A 24,997-nucleotide genomic window follows, 5' to 3' on the forward strand; every position below is an offset into this window, starting at 1 on the left:
CATCTCTCTTTGTCCGTCTTTCTCTCTCTCTCTCTCTCTCCATATTCACACTATACAGTCTAGAAGTATTTGAATTACCCCTTCTATCCCTAGTTCATTTCCTCTGTTACTTACTTAATGACAGTGTGTGGTGTGTCCCTCCACTAATCAGACCCTGGCTGTTTTGTAGGGTTCTGTCAACAGACAGCTGTCTAGAAGATGCCCAGGCTCTCCTCTCCTTCATCCACTCCAGTGAGGTTAGTATTTCTAACTCCTAGTAACCTCTGTCCGGTGGTCACACCTCATCTGAGATCATTAATGTTTCATCTGTCCAGCTCCCAGTGTTTTGGTAGGGTGAATGAAGGTTTGTCATCCACATGGACATTGTAGGATTAATTCATTCTAAATGTTAATAGGATTGCAATGTTACATCACATGTATTACCCAGCTGATTGGGCTGAATCTTAATACTGTAAGTGACTTGTGCTTTAGATTGCTGCCATGGAGCCCAGGTTCACTGCCAAAGACCTGTTGGACTGTCTCTCACAGCACGAGTACAGGTGGGTGGAGACACAAACATACACAACTACACTCACATACGCACAATTGGCTTTGTCGCACCAATACACCTGGGAGAGTGGAGAATGACCTCCCACAATAACACCAATACACCTGGGAGAGTGGAGAATGACCTCTCACAATAACACCAATACACCTGGGAGAGTGGAGAATGACCTCCCACAATAACACCAATACACCTGGGAGAGTGGAGAATGACCTCTCAGTGAGGATAAATGTTCTAGTTAACAGGATATCCAGCGAGTAACCAGGGTGGTCTAGTCCAGTTGCTCCCAACCTTTTTTGGTTACTGTACCACAAACTGAATTTTGCTCTGCTCGGAGTACCCCTGAAGTACTCCCTCGTGTGCATTTTACCAGTCTTCTCAAGTACCCCGTTTAGCTAGGCCTAGGACCCCTGTTTGGGAACCACTGGTCTAGCCCACTCATGTGTAGTAAGTGTCTTTGATGATAGCATGCCTAGGCAGGTCTCTGACATGTAGTGCATTCAGAAAGTATTCAGACCCCTTGACTTTTTACACATTTTGTTACGTTATAGCCCTATTCTAAAATGGATTACATTGGGGTTTTTCTCATTAATTCACACACAATACCCCATAATTACTGCCAAAGCACCTTTGGCAGTAATTACAGCCTCGAGTCTTCTTGGGGATGACTCTACAAGCTTGACAGACCTGTATTTGGGGTGTTTGTCCCATTCTTCTCTGCAGATCCTCTCAAGCTATGTCAGGTTGGATGGAGAGTGTCGCTGCACAGCTATTTTCAGGTCTCTCCAGAGATGTTCAATGAAGTTCAAGTCCGGGTTCTGGCTGGGCCATTCACGGACATTCAGAGACTTGTCCCAAAGCCACTCCTGCGTTGTCTTGGCTGTGTGCTTAGGGTCGTTGTTCTTTTGGAAGGTGAGCCTTCGCACCAGTCTGAGGTCCTGAGCGCTCTGGAGCAGGTTTCATTAAGGATTTCTCTGTACTTTGCTCCGTTCATCTTTCCCTCGATCCTGACTAGTCTCCCAGTCCCTGCTGCTGAAAAACATCCCCACAGCATGATGCTGCCACCACCATGCTTCACCATAGGGATGGTGCCAGCATTCCTCCAGACGTGACGCTTGGCATTCAGGCCAAGTAGTTCAATCTTGGCTTCATCAGACCAGAGAATCGTGCTCCTTATGGTCTGTGAGTCATTTTTTAGGGGCCTTTTGGCAAACTCCATGCGGCTGTCAGGTCACAGTTGTAAATGAGAACTTCTTCTCAACTAGCTTACCTGGTTAAATAAAGGTGAAATAAAAAAAACTGTTGTAACGTTTACAGAGCAGTGGATTCTGTCTGGCCACTCTACCATTAAGTACCATTAAGAGTGGCCAGTGCTGCACAGATGGTTGTCCTTCTGTAAGGTTCTCCCATCTCCACAGAGGAACTCTGGAGCTCTGTCAGAGGGACCATAGGGTTCTTGGTCACCTCCCTGACCATGGCCCTTTTCACCCGATTGCTCAGTTTGACCTAGTGGCCAGCTCTAGGAAGAGTCTTGGTGGTTCCAAACTTCTTCCATTTAAGAATGATGGATGTGAATGATTTAAGAAGGATGTATGTTCTTGGGACATTCAATGCTGCAGAAATGTTTTGGTACCCTTCCCCAGATCTGTGCCTCGACACAATCCTGTCTCTGAGCTCTACGGACAATTCCTTCAACCCCATGACTTGGTTTTTGCTCTGGGGTCTGAATACTTATGTACATAAGGTATTTTTTTTTTTTTACAATTCTACAAACCTGTTTTTGCTTTGCCATATATGGGGTATTGTGTGTAGATTGAGGAGGATAAAATTTTTTGAATCATTTTATTGAATGATGAATCAATTTTAGAATAAGGCTGTAACGTAACAAAATGTGTCAAGGGGTCTGAATACTTTCCGAATGCAATTTAGAAATAAGAATGAATTGAATGGGCTTGGAAGCTCCAACCCTGAAAATTGACCGGTGAACTCCCAATTGCTTTCCATGGTATTTTGGAATGTTCTGTCAACTGATGCTGGGTTGCCATGGTAATGTAGAATGTTCATTCAAATGATGCTAACTGATGGCTCATGCAATGTATTTTTTGAAATGTCAGTTGAGTTGACTCAACAAATCACATCACAGATTGAAAGGCTCGCTTCCTGCTTTAACTTCCTGGCATGGGTACACCCAAAATGGCTGCCAGTCTACCCATTATGTCGTAGTAATTTTTATTCATAATTTTTTTAGATGCATGGGGCTGGAAGTCTAGTTTCACCTCATTGTGACATCACAATCACCTCCCTCCCAGTGGAACTATGACAATCCTGCCATGCCAGCCATTCTAGTCGCCGTGCCAGCCATTCTAGTCGCCGTGCCAGCGACTCTTTTTCTGAAATTCTTACGACTGTAAAATGGGATTATGGCTATCTCTGATGAGCTACCCAGGAAAGGGCAACAAAAAAAAGCACATTAATATATATGTAGCCTTAGAAATAAGGTTCATGAAATCAATAACTTGCTAACATCAGATAACAACATTAATACATTTGCCATTTCTGAGACTCATTTAGATAATTCCTTTGATACAGCAGTAGCAATACAAGGATATAACATCTACAGTCGGATGAAAAAGTTTGGGCACCCCTCTGAGGCTGCAAAATAATTTACTCTGTCGTCACAGAAAATGATCACAGTGGCATGCCATTCATTTTCTAATAAAAGCTGAGTACTGGGGCATTGTCCAGACAAAGAGTTTTAGTGTAGCAATATTAAGTTGAATGAAATTAAATCAGATGTGAAAAATAGGCTATGCAAAAATGTGGGCACCCTTGTCATTCTGTTGATTTTAATACCTTTAACTACTTAGCACTGATTAATTGGAACACACAATTGGTTTGGTGAGCTCATTAAGCCTTGAACTTCATAGACAAGTGCATCCAATCATGAGAAAAGGTATTTAAGGTGGCCAATTGCAAGTTGTTGTTCTCTTTGACTCGCCTCTGAAGAGTGGCAACATGGGGGCCTCAAAACAACTCTCAAATGACCTGAAAACAAAGTTTGTTCAACATTATGGTTTAGAGGAAGGCTACAAAAAGCTATCGCAGAGATTTAAGCTGTCAGGAAGACCACAGGCACAGTTCTTGTTAAGGCCAGAAGTGGCAGGCCAAGTAAAATATCGGAAAGGCGAAGGATGGTGAGAATGGTCAAAAACAGCCCACAGACCACCTCCAAAGACCTACAACATCATCTTGCTGCAGATGGTGTCACTGTGCATCGTTCAACAATTCAGCGCACTTTGCACAAGGAGAAGCTGTATGGGAGAGTGATGCGGAAAAAGCCTTTTCTGCACACACGCCACAAACAGAGTCGCTTGCGGTTTGCCAACGCACATTTGGACAAGCCAGCTTCATTTTGGAATAAGGTGCTGTGGACTGATGAAACAAAGATTGAGTTATTTGGTCATAACAATGGACGTTATGCATGGTGGCAAAAGAACACAGCGTTCCAAGAAAAACACTTGCTACCCACAGTACAATTTGGTGGGGGTTCCATCATGCTGTGTGGCTGTGTGGCCAGTGCCGGTACTGGGAATCTTGTTCAAGTTGAGGGTCGCATGGATTCCACTCAATATCAGCAGATTCTTGGGAATAATGTTGAAGAATCAGTCACAAAGTTGAAGTTACGCCGGGGCTGGATATTTTAACAAGACAACGACCCAAAACACTGCTCAAAATCTACCCGGGCATTTATGCAGAGGAACAAGTACAATGTTCTGGAATGGCCATCCCAGTCCCCAGACCTGAATATCATTGAGAATCTGTGGGATGATTTGAAGCGGGCTGTCCATGCTCGGCAACCATCAAACCTAACAGAACTGGAGATGTTTTGTAAGGAGGAATGGTCCAAAATACCTTAATCCAGAATCCAGACACTCATTAGAGGCTATGGGAAGTGTCTAGAGGCTGTTATTTTAGCAAAAGGAGGCTCTACTAAATATTGATGTGATTTTTCTATTGGGGTGCCCAAATTTATGCACCTGTCTAATTTTGTTTTGATGCATATTGCACATTTTCTGTTAATCCAATAAACCTCATTTCACTACTGAACTATTACTGTGTCCATCAGTTATTTGATAGATCAAAATGAAATTGCTGACCCAGACACCCAATTATTTATAAATGGAAATCATGGAAATTGTCAGGGGTGCCCAAACTTTTTCATGCGACTGTACAAAAGAGACAGGGGTGCTTATGGGGGAGGTGTTGCTTTAATCTGAGCCTAGAGGAAAGTGTTTGTCCTCAGACCTGGATGGAAGCCAAAGTCATTCCGCTACCCAAGAATGGCAAAGCGGCATTTACTTGTTAGTGATGCACGGGTTGACTCATAACCCGTAGTCCTCACGGTTATATCCGCAGGGTGGACGGTTTTAGAGTAATTTTAAATGTTGTGTGGCTGAAGGGCGGTTGGGTTACGGGCGGGTTGAATAAACAGAAACAATAGATTAAAAGATCAATAAATGTACAGTACCAGTCAGTTAATAGTTACTATTTTCTACATTGTAGAATAATAGTGAAGACATCAACTATGATATAACACATATGGAATCATGTAGTATCCAAAAACGTGTTATCTAATATATTTTAGATTCCTCAAAGTAGTCACTCTTTGCCTTGATGACAGCTTTGCACACTCTTGGCATTCTCTCAACCAGCTTCACCTGGTTTGTTTTTCCAACAGTCGTAAAGGAGTTCCCACGTATGCTGATCACTTGTTGGCTGCTTTTCCTTCACTCTGCTGTCCAACTCATCCCAAACCATCTCAATTGGGTTGAGGTCGGGTGATTGTGGAGGCCAGGTCAACTGATGCAGTGCTCCATCACTCTCCTTCTTGGTCACATAGCCCTTACACAGCCTGGAGGTGTGTTGGGTCAACTGACTAGTTAAATAAAGGTAAAATAAAATAAGCGCAAACCAGATGGGATGATGTATCTCTGCAGAATTCTGTGGTAGCCATGCTGGTTAAGAGTGCCTTGAATTCTAAATAAATCAGACAGTGTCACCAGCAAAGCACCATCACACCTCCTCCTCCATGCTTCTCATTGGGAACCACACATGCGGAGATCATCCGTTCACAGACACGGCGTTTGGAACCAAACATTTCTTCATGCGCAGTATCTAACAAGTGGACTCATCAGACCAAACGACAGATTTCCTCTTGTCTAATGTCCATTGCTTGTGTTTCTTGGCTTGTGTTTCTTGGCCCAAGCAAGTCTCTTCTTCTTATTGGTTTCCTTTTAATAGTGGTTTCTTTGCAGCAATTAGGCCTTAAGGCCTGAGTCACGCAGTCTCTTCTGAACAGTTGATGTTGAGATATATCAGTTACTTGAACTCTGAAGTATTTATTTGGGGTGAAATTTCTGAGGCTAGTAACTCTAATGAACTTATCCTCTGCAGCGGAGGTCACTCTGGGTCTTCCTTTCCTGTGGCGGTCCTCATGAGAGCCAGTTTCATCAAAGCGCTTGAGGGTTTTTGCAACTGCACTTGAAGAAACTTTCAAAGTTCTTATAAAGTAATGAAGGCCTGTCATTTCTCTTTGCTTATTTGAGCTATTTTTGCCATAATATGGACTTGGTATTTTACCAAATAGGGCTATCTTCTGTATACCACCCCTACCTTGTCACAACCCAACTGATTGGCTCAAATGCATTAAGAAGGAAAGACATTCAACAAATGAACTTTTAACAAGGCACACCTTCAGATCAAATTTGATTTGTTACACACACATGTTTAGCAGATGTTATTGTGGGTGTAGCAAAATGCTTGTGCTTCTAGTGACATTTTTAGATATTACAACAAATACCTAATACACACTAAGTAAAGGATTGGAATTAAGAATATATTTAAAAAATGGACAGGCAATGTCCAAGCAGCATAGACTGAGCTACAGTAGATAGTATAGGACACAGCATATATACATATGAGATGAGTAATGCAAGATATGTAAACATTATTAAAGTGACTAGTGTTCCTTTTATGAAAGTGGCCAATGATTTAAAGTCTGTGTATGTAGGCTGCAGACACTCTGTGCTAGTGATGGCTCTTTAACAGTCTGATAGCCTTGATATAGAAGCTGTTTTTCAGTCTCTCGGTCCCAGCTTGTACTGACCTCGCCTTCTGGATGATAGCGGGGTGACAGGCAGTGGCTTGGGTGGTTGTTGTCCTTGATGATCTTTTTGGCCTTCCTGTGACATTGGGTGCTGTAGGAGGGCAGGCAGTGCCCCCGCTGATGCTTTGTGCAGACAGCACCACCCTCTAGAGAGCCTTGAGATGCATTCCAGGTGACTACCTCATGAAGCTGGTTGAGAGAATGCCAAGAGTGTGCAAAGCTGTCATCGAGGCAAAGGGTGGTTACTTTGAAGACTGTGAAATATGAAACATTTTGGATTTGTTTAACACTTTTTTGGTTACCACATGAATCCATGTGTTATTTTCATAGTTTTGATGTCTTCACTGTTATTCTACAATGTAGAAAATATTAAAAATAAAGAAACCCTTGAATGAGTACTTGTTCAATCTTTTGACTGGTAATGTATATTTATTGTGCAATTTATATAGGCTACAATTAGGTTTTTCTTAAGCTTCCACTTTAGGGCTTAACTGTAAGGCCCTAAATAGCCTACACAGCCAATTGCCAAATAATGCTTTTGGGAACTGGCAGAAAAAGTTAACGTCAATCCACGGAGGCAAAAAGACATTGCCGAAGTTTAACTCAAGACAAATCAATTTGTATTTGTCACATGTGCCAAATACAACCGGTGTAGACCTTACAGTGAAATGCTTACTTACAATCCCTTACTCAACAATGCTTTAAGAAGTTAAGAAAAAAAAAGTGTTAAGTAGAAAATGGGGGCCTCCCGGGTGGCGCAGTGCTCTAGGGCACTGCATTGCAGCTCTAGCTGTGCCACCAGAGACTCTGGGTTCGCTCCCAGGCTCTGTCGCAGCCGGCCGTGACCAGGAGGTCCGTGGGGTAACGCACAATTGGCCTAGCGTCGTCCGGGTTAGGGAGGGTTTGGCCGGTAGGGATATCCTTATCTCATCGCGCACCAGCGACTCCTGTGGCGGGCCGGGCGCAGTGCGTGCTAACTAAGGTAGCCAGGTGCACAGTGTTTCCTCCGACACATTGGTGTGGCTGGCTTCCGGGTTGGAGGCGCGCTGTGTTAAGAAGCAGTGCGGCTTGGTTGGGTTGTGTTTCGGAGGACGCATGGCTTTCGACCTTCGTCTCTCGTACGGGAGTTGTAGCGATGAGACAAGATAGTAATTACTAACAATTGGATACCACGAAATTGGGGAGAAAAGGGGGTAAAAGTAACAGATAATTAAAGAGATAATTAAACAGCAGCAGTCAAATAACAAGGGGTACCGGTACAGAGTCAAGGTTAGTCGAGGTAATTGAGCTAATACAGTTGAAGTCAGAAGCTTACATACACCTAGACCAAATACATTTAAACTCAGTTTTTCCACAATTCCTGACATTTAATCTTAGTAGAAATTCCCTGTCTTAGGTCAGTTAGGATCACCACTTTATTTTAATAATGTGAAATGTCAGAATAATAGTAGTGATTTATTTCAGCTTTTATTTCTTTCATCACATTCCCAGTGGGTCAGAAGTTTACATACACTCAATTAGTATTTGGTTGCATTGCCTTTAAATAGTTTAAACTTGGGTCAAACGTTTCGCGTAGCCTTCCACAAGCCTCTGGCCCAACCTTTGGCCCATTCCTCCTGACAGAGCTGGTGTAACTGAGTCAGGTTTGTAGGCCTCTTTGTTCGCACACGCTTTTTCAGTTCTGCCTCCACATTTTCTATAAGATTGAGGTCAGGGCTTTGTGATGGCCACGCCAATATCTTGACTTTGTTGTCCTTAAGCTATTTTGCCACAACTTTGGAAGTATGCTTAGGGTCATTGTCCATTTGGAAGACCCATTTGCGACCAAGCTTTATCTTCCTGACTGATGTCTTGAGATGTTACTTCAATATCGCCACATAATGTTCCTTCCTCATGCCATCTATTTTGTGAAGTGCACCAGTTCCTCCTGCAGCGAAGCACCCCCACAACATGCCACCCCCGTGCTTAACAGTTCGGATGGTGTTCTTCAGCTTGCAATCCTCCCCCTTTTTCCTCCAAACATAACGATGGTCATTATGGCCAAACAGTTTTATTTTTGTTTCATCAGACCAGAGGACATTTCTCCAAAAAGTACATACTTCCTCATGTGCAGTTGCAAATCGTAGTCTGGCTTTTTTATGGCGGTTTTGGAGAAGTGGCTTCTTCCTTGCTGAGCGGCCTTTCAGGTTATGTCAATATAGGACTCGTTTTACTGTGGATCTAGATACTTTTGTACCTGTTTCCTCCAGAATCTTCACAAGGTCTTTTGCTGCTGTTCTGGGATTGATTTGCACTTTTTGCACCAAAGTACGTTCATCTCTAGGAGACAGAACGTGTCTCCTTCCTGAGCGGTATGACAGCTGTGTGGTCCCATTGCGTACTATTGTTTGTACAGATGAACGTGGTACCTTCAGGCGTTTGGAAATTGCTCCCAAGGATGAACCAGACTTTTGGAGGTCTACAATGTTTTTTCTGAGGTCTTGGCTGATTTCTTTTGATTTTGTTATGATGTCAAGCAAAGAGGCACTGAGTTTGAAGGTAGGCCTTGAAATACATCCACAGGTACACCTCCAATTGACTCAAATTGTGTCAATTAGCCTATCAGAAGCTTCTAAAGCCATGACATCATTTTCTGGAATTTTCCAAGCTGTTGAAAGGCACATGTGTATGTCTGTAAACAATTTTTGGCAAAATTACTTGTCATGCACACAATAATGTCCTAACCGACTTGCCAAAACATTTTTTTTACATTTAAAAAAAAATGTATCTGTTATTTTACCAGGTAAGTTCTCATTTACAGCAACAACCTGGGGAATAGTTACAGGGGAGAGGAGGGGGATGAATGAGCCAATTGTAAACTGGGGATTATTAGGTGACCGTGATGGTTTGAGGGCCAGATTAGGAATTTAGCCAGGACACCAGGGTTATCACCCCTACTCTTACGATAAGTGCCATGGGATCTTTAATGACCTCAGAGAGTCAGGGCACCCGTTTAACGTCCCATCCGAAAGACAGCACCCTACACAGGGCAGTGTCCCCAATCTCTGCCCTGGGGCATTGGGATATTTTTTTTAGACCAGAGGAGTGCCTCCTCCTGGCCCTCCAACACCACTTCCAGCAGCATCTATTCTCCCATCCAGGGACTGACCAGGACCAACCCTGCTTAGCTTCAGAAGCAAGCCAGCAGTGGTATGCAGGGTGGTATAGTTTGTTAACAAGAAATTTGTGGAGTGGTTGAAAAATGAGTTTTAATGACTCCAACCTAAGTGTATGTTAACTTCCGACTTCAACTCTATGTACATGTAGGTAGAGTTAAAGTGACTAATGACTATGCATAGATTATAAACAGTGAGTAGCAGCAGCGTACAAGAGAGGTCTGGGTAGCCCTTTTGATTAGCTCTTCAGGAGTCCAAAAAAATCACTCTTTATTTTAAAAGTTGCAAAGGGAGGGTTGAAAATAAAAAGAAGGGCCAGAAAAGTAATGATTGGAAAGATCTGTTGAAGTGGTAAAAGAGGATGATAGCAGTGTTATGTGTGATGATTGTGAGGAGCTATACAATTTCGACAGTCACAAGACGGGACTTCGAATAGGCCTATGGCATGTCAAGGGAACTGTAGCCTACTGTTTAGAAGGGTTAAATGAAAACTGAAATCTGGACACTGATGGCAGGCCTTAATAATAACTCCTGCAGAATTAAGAATTTCTTGCAGTAAAATTATTCACCAAATGTAGGCAACATTTGGACTTGAACAGGAGTAGATAAATATGATTTATGTATTTCTGTATTTTGAGAGAATGCAATGTTCAGTTAGATACCATCTGTAGAGGTGCAGTCTTCGTCATAAAAGTTGATATTATTTCAACCACATAAAATATGTATTGAAGCCGAACTGAAATCTTAACAAAAACATGTTGGGTCATTTTCACAGTTTTCTTTTTCCTAACAACCAGTCGAACTGATGTCGGTTGGACATTTTCTTTGGTGTTGAGTTATTGTATTTTCTCCCCAGTCCCGAAACATCTTTGCTCTGTGGAAGATGACAGAGAACTTTACTGATGTCAACTAGATTAAAGCATTCTATTACTATTCTGTCGAGCAAGGGTTCATTCAATCTTCTAGGGCAGCATCTTATGACATCTAATTATAGACAAGTTGACTAAGAAATAGCCTACCAAAATGTTGGCAATTATAAGCCGAAACGTATCTAAATCAAGCAACAACAAAAAATATATATATTTGCTGGTTAGGGTTGAGTGCGGGCCTCAGATTTTAATTTTTATCACATATAATCATGCAGATGGGTTATTATCAATTTCAGGTGGGTGAACAAACAGCTGATCCGCGCACCACTATTACTTGAATCTAACAGCCAACCTATCAGCTTGCTGTCAGCTCTTAGAAAACGGCTGGGGAAAAAACGTGTTTGACTAAATACAATGCTAACAACAGTCTTTCAGCATGCTTATAGAGGAGAGCACTCAACATGTACTGCATTGTCATAAATGACAGATAATTGGTTGAAAGAAATTGATAAGATTGTGGGAGCTGTACTGTCCGTGCAGCCTTTGATAGTGTTGACCATAACCTATTGTTGAAAAAACATATGTGTTATGTTTTTTTTAACCTCTGCCGTATCGTGGATTCAGAGCCATCTATTTAATAGAACACAGGGTTTTCTTTTAATGGAAATAATTCTCTGTTAAACATGTAAAGTGTGGTGTACAGCAGGGCAGCTCTCTTGGTCCTCTACTCTTCTCTATTTTTACCAATGACCTTTCCACTGGTATTAGACATAGCCTGTGTGTCCATGTATGCTGATGATTCAAGCCTTTACGCATCAGCAACCACAGCTAGTGAAGTCACTGCAACCCTAAACAAACAAAGAGTTGCAGTTAGTTTTAGAATTGGTGGCCAGTAATAAGCTGGTCCTAAACATTTCTAAAACTAAGAGTATTGTATTTGGTACAAATCATTCCCTAAATTCTAGACCTCAGCTGAATATGGTAATAAATAGTGTGGCTGTTGAACACATTGAGGAGACTAAGTTACTTGGTGTTACCTTAGATTGTAAACTCTCATGGTCAAAACATATAGATTCAATGGTTGTAAAGATGGGGAGAGGTCTGTCTGTGATAAAGAAATGCTCTGCTTTTTTGACACCACACTCCACAAAGCAAGTCCTACAGGCTCTAGTTTTATCTTATCTTGATTATTGTCCGGTCATATGGTCAAGTGCTGCAAAGAAGGGACTAGTTAAGCTGCAGCTGGCACCGAACAGAGCGGTACATTTTGCTCTTCGTTGTAGTCAGAGGGCTAATATCAATACTAGATTGACTAAATCCCTTTTTATTTTAATTTTATTTTTGATGTGTTGGAAACTCAATTGTTTACATAGTCAACTTACACACCGTACTGACACACACACTTACCTGTCCAGACATGCCACCAGGGGTCTTTTCACAGTCCCCAGGTCCAGAACAAATTCAAGGAAATGTACAGTATTATACAGAGCCATGATTGCATGGAACTCCCTTCCATCTCATATATAGCAAGTGAAAAGCAAACCTGGTTTTAAAAACCAAAATAAAGCACCTCTCCCCCATGTGACCTACTTTTTGTGTGAATTCACTGACATGTAACTGATAGATACACACAATACATGGTAATGTTGTTAAATGTAAGGTATTTTGTGTGTAATGTATTGTTTATGTGTCAGACCCCAATAAGACTAGCTGTCGCCATTGGTGTCTGCTAATGGGGACTGTGCACTTGAACAGTCAAATACGTTATCAAACGTTTTTGTGTCATACTCGATAACTTTAAATGCATTATCCACGTGTGGTTGTATTATGTTTTTAAATTGTCAAATAAATCTATAAGGTTATTGCTTATTCAATAGGAAATATGACATTGTATTGGATTTGCAGATTCTTGGTCTTTTTTTAGAGGCATCACCATATTGGTTAGAATAGAGAAGGGGATTTGCATGCAAATCTGGTCATGCATATACACTATATATACATAAATATGTGGATTTGGCTATTTCAGCCACACCCATTGCTGACAGGTGTGTAAAATCCAGCACACATCCATGCAATCTCCACAGACAAACATTGGCAGTGGAATGGCCTTAGTGAAGAGCTCAGTTACTTTCAACGTGGCATCGTTATAGGATTCCACCCCTCTTTCCAAAAAGTCAGTTTGTCCAAATTTCTGCCCTTCTAGAGATTCAAAGGTCAACTGTAAGTGCTGTTGTTGTGAAGTGTAAACATTTAGAAGCAACAACGGCTCAGCCGCAAAGTGGTAGACCACACAAGCTCACAGAACGGGACCGCAGAACGGGACCGCCGTGTTGCGTGTAAAAAATTGTCTCTCCTCGGTTGCAACACTCACTACCGCGTTGTAATTGCCTCTGAAAGCAACGTCAGCTCAATAACTGTTTGTCAGGAGCTTCATGACATGGGTTTCCATGGCTGAGCAGCTGCACACAAGCCTAAGATCACCATGTGCAATGCCAAGCGTCGGTTGGAGTGGTGTAAAGCTCACCGCCATTGGACTCTGGAGCAATGTTCCAACAGTGGAAAGTCTTCCCAGAAGAGTGGAGGCTGTTATATCAGCAAAGGGGGGACCAACTCCATGTTAATGCCCATGATTTTGGTTTGACGAGCAGGTACTTTTGGTCATGTGGTGTATTTTCTGTTTTAGAGAGTGTTAGCAAGTTTGTGTTAACAAGTTTCTATTTGGTTTACACACATTACGTATAGTGAATTAATCTCCCAGTGTCTTGTGGAAAGCAGACTGAACCAAGTTTTTTCTTCTAGGATTTGGCCTGTGCTTAGCTCCGTTCCTTTTTTATCCTGAGAAACTCCCCAGTCCTTAACAATTACAAGCATACACATAACATGATGCTTCCACCACTATGCTTGAGAATATGGAGAGTGGTACTCAGTAATATGTTTGGGGCAAGTCAAATACAACACTTTGTATTCAGGACAAAAAGTGAATTGCTTTGCCACATTTTTTGCAGTATTACTTTAGTGCCTGGATGCATTTTTTTCTTATGTATCTTTTCACTCTGTCATTTAGGTTTGTATTGTGGAGTATCTATAATGTTGTTGATCCATCCTCAGTTTTATCCTATCACAGCCATTAAACTCTGTAACTGTTTTAAAGTCACCATTGGCCTCATGGTGAAATCCCTGAGCGGTTTCCTTCCTCTCTGGCAACTGAGTTAGGAACAGCGCCTGTATTTTTGTCGTGACCGGGTGTACTGATTCACCATCCAAAGTGTGGTTAATGGCTTCACCATGCTCAAAGGGATATTCAATGTCTGCTTTATTTGGACTTTTACCCATCTACCAATAGTTGGCCTTATTTGCGAGGCATTGAAAAACCTCCCTGGTCTGTGTGGTTGAATCACTGCTCGACTACGGCACCTTACAATTATGTGTATGTGTGGGGTACAGAGATGAGGTAGGCATTTAAAAAATAATGTTAAACACTATTATTGCACACAGAGTCCATGCAACTTATTGTGACTTGTTAAGCAAATGTGTACTCCTGAACTTATTTAGGCTTGCAAAAACAAAGGGGTTGAATACTTATTGACTAATTTGTAATACATTTGGAAACATTTTGTAAAAAATAAATAAAATAAAATAAAAAATCCACTTTGACATTATGGGGTATTATTGTGTGTAGGCCAGTGACAAAGAAATGTAATTCAATTTTAAAATCAGTCTGTAACAACCAAATGTGGAAAAAGTCAAAGGGTGTGACTACTTTCTGAAGGCGCTGTCTGTATGAAAAAACAGCTCTCCGGGAAGTCGGTCATCAACCTCCCTTACCTATCAGCCTGTCGGTCACCTTTCCATACACACAGTCTGCCTTGTTACACAGAGACTCACACTCTGTCCAATGTCCACTCCACACGCATTCATTTGGTCTTCAGAGCCTTGTCTACACACATGTCAGTCATGGGGAAAGGTGTGTGTGTGGTTGTCACGGCCCAGTAGGGCTGTCATCGTGCTGTAGGGTCAGTGGCTTTACTAACACAGAGGGGAGCGCCGTCTGGCAGGGGATTAGGTGACGTCACACGCCTGACTAGACCTTCCACCACTGCCCTTCATCTCACCTTGTTCACTGTCCACACACAGTTAGCATTTATTGTGTGTGTGCGTTTGCCTCTGTGTTTGTGTGTGTGTGTGTGTGCCTCTGTGTGTTTTCCGGCATAGAGTTTAACCTGTCTCTCTGTTCTCTTACATAATTAATTCCCTCAGACACAACCTTAAACACTGCCGTCTTATCACAGTCACCAGCCACCGCTGGCTACATGGAGGTTATGTCATCAACACACACGTTAGAGATCAACAGCTCAGTCAGTCACACAGACAGAAACACCGGAGGGTGTTGTGTGTGTTGCCCAGCCAGACAGCCTCCAGCTGAGGGTGAGCTGTCAGAATTCAGAGGGGAAAATAACCACTTCCGAGTCAAGAGTTCTACCATCCTTTGTGAGGCAATTCAGTTCCCTTCCGTTTGTTTTATAAGTGACCTTTTTAGAGGGCATTTGTGTACATTGTAAATGAGTATGGTGCAGTTTCTTATTAACATATGAACCAGTAGTACTTGTACTCAATTCCAAAGCAAAGGCTATTTTCCCACCTGCTGAATGGATAAATATCTCCTTTCTGAACTGCTTCTCCTGTATTTGAAAGGTTATGACACTGTTTCCATAATAACCAGTAGGGGTTGTGAACAGAGAAGAGGAAATTATTCCTGAATTACCACTAAATCATTATTATACTGCCTCATTACATTGACACAAATGATGTTATTATTATTAATAGATTTCTGCTGTGTGTTCCTGTTCTGCTGATTATTACAGTGGGAGTCAGACCATTTGTTTGATTAAAACTAAAAACATGGGGGCTTGGCTGATTCATTTCCACAGAAGACTTAAATATACCTCTGAAACATTACAGGGTTCACACAAAGTTCTTGAGGTGCTTAAAGTACTTGAATTTGGCACTTTGAAATTCAAGTACTGGAATTAAAATGAGAGGAGCGCAGATGATGATCAAATATGTTTATGAAAAATATTAGAAAAATGTGTCAATTGTGACATGCCTTTCATGCCTAAAAATCCAGCTGAGGTCTTTCTCACGATAAAAAAACACTTTTTACTGTGTATTCTTCAAACATCTCCTCCCCGTACCTCCATACATCCCTGAGAGACACAGAGATGGAGAGGTGTTTCAGACTAACTGAAGCGTGAATCCACATCTGATGTGACAGGCAGCCCAGTGCCACGTGGGAGAAGCTTAGAAAGGAGGGCAGAGCCATCGGTCCGTACTGAAACCTGCCATCTCTCTACGGTTACATAAACACCACAGCACAGAGGAGGGGGCAGATTCCTCTCTTTCTTTCCCTGTTATGTAACGTCCCGATGGGAACAAAGAGGAGAGAGGAGGAAACGAACGAGCAACAAGCGTCCTCAGTGTCTCTAATGGGAGACGACATAGAGGGCCACTTTGTGTGCATGTGCACATGGATTCCATTGGTCCTGCAGTTAGAGACGTGCTGTGTACACGTCAGACCAATACTCTCATTTGAAGAGAACAACATCACAATAAGACACTGAGCGTGATAAGTGTGATATGAGGTAACCCCATGGAGAACAGTCATGTGTTTTTGGTTCACATTGTGGGGTTCTAAATGTTCTCGGTGTGTGTGTGCTTGCGCTCCCTCGCTCAGCCATCTAAAGAGGGCATAGTCTCCCGTTGTGTTCTACCGTGCCTTGGGGCAGGAGTCACTGGACTACTCCATTGTGTTCTACCGTGCCTTGGGGCAGGAGTCACTGGACTACTCCATTGTGTTCTACCGTGCCTTGGGGCAGGAGTCACTGGACTACTCCATTGTGTTCTACCATGCCTTGGGGCAGGAGTCACTGGACTACTCCATTGTGTTCTACCGTGCCTTGGGGCAGGAGTCACTGGACTACTCCATTGTGTTCTACCATGCCTTGGGGCAGGAGTCACTGGACTACTCCATTGTGTTCTACCATGCCTTGGGGCAGGAGTCACTGGACTACTCCATTGTGTTCTACCATGCCTTGGGGCAGGAGTCACTGGACTACTCCATTGTGTTCCACCGTGCCTTGGGGCAGGAGTCACTGGACTACTCCATTGTGTTCTACCGTGCCTTGGGGCAGGAGTCACTGGACTACTCCATTGTGTTCTACCGTGCCTTGGGGCAGGAGTCACTAGACTACTCCATTGTGTTCTACCGTGCCTTGGGGCAGGAGTCACTAGACTACTCCATTGTGTTCTACCATGCCTTGGGGCAGGAGTCACTGGACTACTCCATTGTGTTCTACCATGCCTTGGGGCAGGAGTCACTGGACTACTCCATTGTGTTCTACCATGCCTTGGGGCAGGAGTCACTGGACTACTCCATTGTGTTCTACCATGCCTTGGGGCAGGAGTCACTGGACTACTCCATTGTGTTCTACCGTGCCTTGGGGCAGGAGTCACTGGACTACTCCATTAATTTCACAGGAAGGGACACATTCTGGATAGTGGCATTGCTCTCTTTCTCCCTCTCACTCTCTCTCTCTCTCCTATTCTCTCTCTCTCTCTCTCTCGCTTTCTCTTTCCTCTCTCTCTTTCTCCCTCTCACTCTATCTCTCTCTCCCTCTCTCTCTCCTATTCTCTCTCTCTCTCGCTCTCTATTTCCTCTCTCTTTCTCCCTCTCACTCTCTCTCTCTCTCCTATTCTCTCTCTTTCCTCTCTCTCTCTTTCTCCCTCTCACTCTCTCTCTCTCTCCTATTCTCTCTCTTTTATCTCTCTCTTTCTCCCTCTCACTCTCTCTCTCTCTCTCTCCTATTCTCTCTCTCGCTCTCTCTTTCCTCTCTCTCTTTCACCCTCTCACTCTGTCTCTCTCTCTCCTATTCTCTCTCTCTCTCGCGCTCTCTTTCCTCTTTATCTCCTCTATTCTCTCTCTCTGGCTACTCTATTCCCTCTGTGTCAATCAATTCAATTCAAAGGGATTTATTGGCATGGTAAATATATGTTTACATTGCCAAAGCAAGTGAAGTAGATAATAAACAAAAGTGAAATAAACAATAACAAAATTAACAGTAAACATTACACTCACAAAAGTGCAAAGGAATAAAGACATTTCAAGTGTCATTTGGCTATACACAGGGTTGTAACGATGTGCAAATAGTTAAAGTACAAAAGAAAAAATTAATAAACATAAATATGGGTTGTATTTACAATGGTGTTTGTTCTTCACTCGTTTCCCTTTTCTTGTGGCAATATGTCACAAATCTTGCTGCTGTGATGGCACACTGTGGTATTTCACCCAATAGATATGGGAGTTTATCAAAAATGTATTTGTTTTCAAATTCTTTGTGGGTCTGTGTAATCTAAGGGAAATATGTCTCTCTAATATGGTCATACATTGGGCAGGAGGTTTGGAAGTGCAGCTCAGTTTCCACCTCATTTTGTGGGCAGTGAGCACATAGCCTGTCTTCTCTTGAGAGCCATGTCTGCCTACAGCGGCCTTTCTCAATAGCAAGGCTATGCTCACTGAGTCTGTACATAGTCAAAGCTTTCCTTAAGTTTGGGTCAGTCACAGTGGTCAGGTATTCTGCCACTGTGTATTCTCTGTTTATGGCCAAATAGCATTCTAGTTTGCTCAGTTTTTTTGTTAATTCTTTCCAATGTGTCAAGTAATTATCTTTTTGTTTTCTCATGATTTGGTTGGGTCTAATTTTGCTGCTGTCCTGGGGCTCTGTGGGGTGTGTTTGTGTTTGTGAACAGAGCCCCAGGACCAGCTTGCTTAGGGGACTCTTCTCCAGGTTCATCTCTCTGTAGGTGATGGCTTTGTTATGGAAGGTTTGGGAATCGCTTCCTTTTATGTGGCTGTAGAATTTAACAGCTCTTTTCTGGATTTTGATAATTAGTGGGTATCGGCCTAATTCTGCTCTGCGTGCATTATTTGGTGTTTTACGTTGTACACTGAGGATATTTTTGCAGAATTCTGCGTGCAGAGTCTCAATTTGGTGTTTATCCCATTTTGTGAATTCTTGGTTGGTGAGCGGACCCCAGACCTCACAACCATAATGGGTTCTATAACTGATTAAACTATTTTTAGCCAGATCCTAAGTGGTATGTTTAATTTTCTTTCCTTTGATGGTGTAGATGGCCCTTCTTGCCTTGTCTGTCAGATCATTCTCAGCCGAGGAATGTATAGTTTATTGTGTGCTCCAGGGCAACGGTGTCTAGATGGAATTTGTATTTGTGGTCCGGGCAACTGGACCTTTTTTGGAACACCATTATTTTTGTCTTACTGAGATTCACTTAAGGGGCCCAGGTCTGACAGAATCTGTGCAGAAGATCTATGTGCTGCTGTAGGCCCTCCTTGGTGGGTGCTGCTGTAGGCCCTCCTTGGTGGGTGCTGCTGTAGGCCCTCCTTGGTTGGGGACAGAAGCACCAGATCATCAGTAAACAGTAGACATTTAACTTCGGATTCTAGTAGGTTGAGGCCGGGTGCTGCAGCCTTCCAGTGTCGTCGCCAATTAGTTGATATGTATGTTGAAGAGGGTGGGGCTCAAGCTGCATCCCTGTATCACCCCACGGCCCTGTGGAAAGAAATGTGTGTGTTTTTTGCCAATTTTAACCGCACATTTGTTGTTTATGTACATGGATTTTATAATGTTGAATGTTTTTCCTCCAAAACCACTTTCAATCTATTTGTATAGCAGACCCTCATGCCAAATTGAGTCAAAAGCTTTTTCGAAATCAACAAAGCAGGAGAAGACTTTTGGCTTTTTTTCTAGTCTCTCTCTCTTCTATTCTCTCTCTCTTCTATTCCCTCTCTCTCTCTTCTATTCCCTCTCTCTTCTATTCACTCTCTCTCTCTCTCCTATTCCATCTCTCTCTCTCTTCTATTCCCCCTCTCTCTCCTATTCCATCTCCCTCTCTCTCTTCTATTCCCTCTCTCTCCTATTCCATCTCTCTCTCTCTTCTATTCCCTCTCTCTCCTATTCCATCTCCCTCTCTCTCTTCTATTCCCTCTCTCTCCTATTCCATCTCCCTCTCTCTCTTCTATTCCCTCTCTCTCCTATTCCATCTCTCTCTCTCTTCTATTCCCTCTCTCTCCTATTCCATCTCTCTCTCTCTTCTATTCCCTCTCTCTCCTATTCCATCTCTCTCTCTCTTCTATTCCCTCTCTCTCCTATTCCATCTCTCTCTCTCTTCTATTCCCTCTCTCCTATTCCATCTCTCTCTCTCTTATATTCCCTCTCTCTCCTATTCCATCTCCCTCTCTCTCTTCTATTCCCTCTCTCTCCTATTCCATCTCTCTCTCTCTTCTATTCCCTCTCTCTCCTATTCCATCTCTCTCTCTCTTCTATTCCCTCTCTCTCCTATTCCATCTCCCTCTCTCTTCTATTCCCTCTCTCTCCTATTCCATCTCTCTCTCTCTTCTATTCCCTCTCTCTCCTATTCCATCTCTCTCTCTCTTCTATTCCCTCTCTCTCCTATTCCATCTCTCTCTCTTCTATTCCCTCTCTCTCCTATTCCATCTCCCTCTCTCTTATATTCCCTCTCTCTCCTATTCCATCTCTCTCTCTCTTCTATTCCCTCTCTCTCCTATTCCATCTCTCTCTCTCTTCTATTCCCTCTCTCTCCTATTCCATCTCTCTCTCTCTTCTATTCCCTCTCTCTCCTATTCCATCTCCCTCTCTCTCTTCTATTCCCTCTCTCTCCTATTCCATCTCCCTCTCTCTCTTCTATTCCCCCTCTCTCCTATTCCATCTCTCTCTCTCTTCTATTCCCTCTCTCTCCTATTCCATCTCTCTCTCTCTTCTATTCCCTCTCTCTCCTATTCCATCTCCCTCTCTCTTCTATTCCCTCTCTCTCCTATTCCATCTCTCTCTCTCTTCTATTCCCTCTCTCTCCTATTCCATCTCTCTCTCTCTTCTATTCCCTCTCTCTCCTATTCCATCTCTCTCTCTCTTCTATTCCCTCTCTCTCCTATTCCATCTCTCTCTCTCTTCTATTCCCTCTCTCTCCTATTCCATCTCCCTCTCTCTCTTCTATTCCCTCTCTCTCCTATTCCATCTCTCTCCTCTATTTCCCCTCTCTCTTTTCTATTCCCTCTCTCTCTTTATTATTCCCTCTCTCTCTTCTATTCTCTCTCTCTCTCACTTTTCTATTCTATTCCCTCTCTCTCTCTTTTCTATTCTCTCTCTCTTCTCTCCCTTGGTCTTTCTTTCCCCTTGTCCCCTTTCTTTCTTTTTCTCTTTCTTTGTCTGACCTGTGTGTGTTTTGGATCAGGCCTGTGTTTGTGTGTTCTAGTTCTGACCTGTGTGTGTTTTGGATCAGGCCTGTGTTTGTGTGTTCTAGTTCTGACCTGTGTGTGTTTTGGATCAGGCCTGTGTTTGTGTGTTCTAGTTCTGACCTGTGTGTGTTTTGGATCAGGCCTGTGTTTGTGTGTTCTAGTTCTAACGTGTGTGTGTGTGTGTGTTCACAGGGAGAAGCTGTGTGTGGGGGGGACCCAGTTGGCAGAGCTTAACATCAGTCTAGAGCGCTGCGCTGAGGCCACGTCCCGGCAGGTCACACCAAGCACCTGGCCCTGATTGGACCACAACCAGGAAGTTTGGACTAAAACATCCTACCAGAGGCCTCAAATTGCATCATATCACAACTCAACAACTTTACTTGAAGCCACTGTTTTCATATGGAGCTGACCTATTTCATTCAGCACCTTTTCTGACTTAATTTAGTTTCTTGTGTGTGGATGTTGGTGTAGAGCAGTGGTCAGTGGATAAAGCCTTGTGTTCCTATTTTCTTTATTTATGGGCTGCTTCCCAAATGCCCAATAGGGCTCTGGTCTAAAGTAGTGTACTATATAGGGAATAGGGCTCTGGTCTAAAGTAGTGTACTATATAGGGAATAGGGCTCTGGTCTAAAGTAGTGTACTATATAGGGAATAGGGCTCTGGTCTAAAGTAGTGTACTATATAGGGAATAGGGCTCTGGTCTAAAGTAGTGCACTATATAGGGAATAGGGCTCTGGTCTAAAGTAGTGCACTATATAGGGAATAGGGTTCTGGTCTAAAGTAGTGCACTATATAGGGAATAGGGCTCTGGTCTAAAGTAGTGCACTATATAGGGAATAGGGTTCTGGTCTAAAGTAGTGCACTATATAGGGAATAGGGCTCTGGTCTAAAGTAGTGCACTACATAGGGAATAGGATGCCATTTTGCTGTTTCTGGTGCTTCCTACAGTAGCCATTTTGGGCCTCCATCTCTTCACCATCTCTACACAACAGTGTGTTAGTGGAGATATGGATCTTCCAAATATGTTGTTATCCTCACACAGACCAGGTTTCCATCCAACCATTTAATGCGGATGAATGACCTGATTTCTGAAAAAGTCATTACCGGTCTGATGGAAACAGGATATGCCGGTAAAATTTTATAAATCCCGACAGAGAATTTGTTCGTTCGACATGGTGGGATGTTTTTGTGTCTGTAAAATTAATTATAAGAGAAATTCGTGTGGAAATGCCTTAATGCGCAAATATTGATATAATAACCATCATATGGAAGTAAGCTTGGGAGTCCCGCGATAATATGATGTGTGATGCTCCCACTAGGACTCAGGAAACCATGCAGTTTATTAGGCTACAGACTAAACAAGTTATGATGAACTTCACAGGGTTGTGAAAGTGCCCGTGATGAGCTTGATGCTTCTTTCCAATACTCTGGTGACATGATGATCAATGTGGCTCCATAATAATCTCATCATGCAAGTAGCCTTCCAGCACTGTGTCTGAGAGCAGTTGGCTAAGAGAGCACGTGTCAAGACCAGAGTGGGCACATTTTGTGACAAAACCATCAGTAGAGTTGAAAATGTGATGGAACCCCATTGAACTTGTATTTTTCATTCGCTTACATGGGACTTTAACCACAAACCTTATTATTATGTGCGCCATGTCATCACGCACAGACTAATGGAAACGTCTCGGCTGGGAAAATGCCTATATTATTTAATGCAGATTGATGAATATTCACATGAAAATCTGTCGCAAATTGGATGGAAACCTAGCTACTGGATTGGAATGTTTACACGTACAGAATGGCAGTTTTTTCTGATGTGTTTAAACTCTGTCATCATGCTACTCTCACTGTTACTATGACCTATGACCTTAGATTGTAGTGTGGGTTTTCACTTTCAGCTTGCTGTGCTGTTTTTAACGAGGACCTACACGATAAACCCACATTCTATTCAAAAAAGACATGACTGCTCACATCCATGATTGAGCCAACATCATCTCCATATTCCTCAGCATTCAGTATTGTTTTCATTTTCTTTATTTACCTTTGTTTAACTAGGCAAGTCAGTTAAGATCAAGTTCTTGGGCCCCCCGAGTGGCGCAGCTGTGCCACTAGAGATTCTGGGTTCGAGTCCAGGCTCTATCGCAGCCGACCGGGAGACACATGGGGTAACCATGACATCATCTTAATATTCCTGTTGCACCATAAGTGGTACGCCAGGTGATGTAATGAATGGTGATTGGCTGTCAAAGCTCTCCCAGGCTGTGACTTACACAGGGAGTCAGACGGTTCAACGTGACATGAACTATGCTGTCTGTTATGGCATCATGGCTTTGCTGTAGGCTTATGATATGACCGTCTCAGGCCTGTTGATATTTATCTTGGATGTGTTCATTTGTAAAGATGTAAATAGTTAAATTAAAGCACATATTTTTGTTTGAACAACAATGTACAATTTATTCTAACTCTTGTTATACGATGCATTAAAGTTTTTGAATTGAATCTGACTTGAGTTGCGTTATTGTCACATTACACACAACTATAAAGCACAGTGTGGAACAGTGCGCTGCAGCTGACCCAGCTGAGGGGAGTATGAGTCCAATGGCCATGACATCAGTTGTGATGGCTGAGATTACACTCTGCAGTGTGAAGCAGAGCGCCTACATGTCATACAGGGGGGTGTTTGTTTGGAGGGGGTCAGAGTGAAACTGCAGTGTGAAGCAGAGCTCCTACATGTCATACAGGGGGGGGTGTTTGTTTGGGTCAAAGTGAAACTGCAGTGCTGCACTGAACTTCTTGGGAGATTCTCAACCGATAAGTGGTTGAAGAGCGTGTCAATTTGTTATTCGGAAAACGTCGTAAGCTCCCCTCGGCAGCTAGCGCGGAAGTGTTTTTAAAATTCGCCACACCCCCTTTTCAATCAGCTGTTGTTTTTCTTCGAGGAGAAAAGCATGTAACCATTTAAAAACACTCTGGGCCTCCCGGGTGGCGCGGTGGTCTAAGGCTCCTACGGGCTCTAGCGACTACTGTGGCGGGCCGGGTTGCATGCACGCTGACACGGTTGCCAGGTGTACGGTGTTTCCTCCGTCACACTGGTGTGGCTGGCTACCGGGTTAAGCGGGCATTGTGTCAAGAAGCAGTGCGGCTTGGTTGGGTCGTGTTTCGGAGGACTCTTGGCTCTCGACCTTCGCCTCTCCCGAGTCCATACAGGAGTTGCAGCAATGAGACAAGACTGTAACTACCAATTGGAAACCAGGAAATTGGGGAGGAAAATGGGTACTCTACGTATCCATATAGGTCTATAAAACGTATCGCTAAGTTAGTTTTTATAATTTCACACATTTATTTGGGGATTCCACCCCCTGTAAATGGGATTAACCTTACGTTCCTCAATGACCTTTGACCTTTTACAAGAGCAGGTGAGGAGAGGACACGAGATTCTCCCCGTGCCTCAGAAACCACAGATTACTTGACATCCTGTAGATTAGATGATAGGTCCAACGTTGAGGATTGGTCTAATCTCACAGTTAGTAAACCTTATTTAATGCTGTTTTATTACAAACCTTTGATATGATAAATCATGTGTGACCCTAACCCTAGTTAAGGCCTCGATTCATTCCGATCTGAGCGCTATACCGTGCTTGACATTTAAAGGTCATTTCCAATTGAGCCTACATATGCAGTGTTTAGAAAGTGCATAGCCGAACAGGGCCGAACAAATTAAAACCTGGTTTAAAGCCCATATTATCCCTATGGGTGCGTAGCCTATCTCTCCTATGTCTCTCCTCTGTCTCTGACAGTATGTCTGACAGTATCTGATTCACTGTGAAAAGGGTTTCACTCTACTCAATTACAATGGTATTATTTGTCGCAAACTATGTTTAGTTTTTTTCGCCTTCACAAAGATGCACACCCCAGAGGACTTCCCTTTCTCCG

At 43.0% G+C, this 24,997-nt stretch overlaps 1 protein-coding gene across 4 annotated transcripts in view; it reads left to right on the forward strand.

The window, feature by feature from the left end:
* Positions 1 to 21,719, forward strand: part of swt1 (SWT1 RNA endoribonuclease homolog) — a 34,221-nt gene extending 12,502 nt beyond the window's left edge. For 3 of the 4 annotated variants that reach the window (XM_021604680.2, XM_036978730.1, XM_036978731.1), the window contains exons 13-15: positions 170 to 236; positions 472 to 539; positions 21,254 to 21,719. In XM_021604680.2, the coding sequence (XP_021460355.2) occupies positions 170 to 236; positions 472 to 539; positions 21,254 to 21,359 (241 nt within the window). In that variant the 3' untranslated portion in view covers positions 21,360 to 21,719. The remainder of the gene's footprint in view (positions 1 to 169; positions 237 to 471; positions 540 to 21,253) is intronic. The other variant, XR_002473648.2, reaches the window with a different exon arrangement.
* Positions 21,720 to 24,997: the final 3,278 nt, after the last annotated feature.

This window comes from Oncorhynchus mykiss, chromosome 5 (genome assembly GCF_013265735.2).
Source record: "Oncorhynchus mykiss isolate Arlee chromosome 5, USDA_OmykA_1.1, whole genome shotgun sequence".
NCBI classification, from domain to species: Eukaryota; Metazoa; Chordata; class Actinopteri; order Salmoniformes; family Salmonidae; genus Oncorhynchus; species Oncorhynchus mykiss.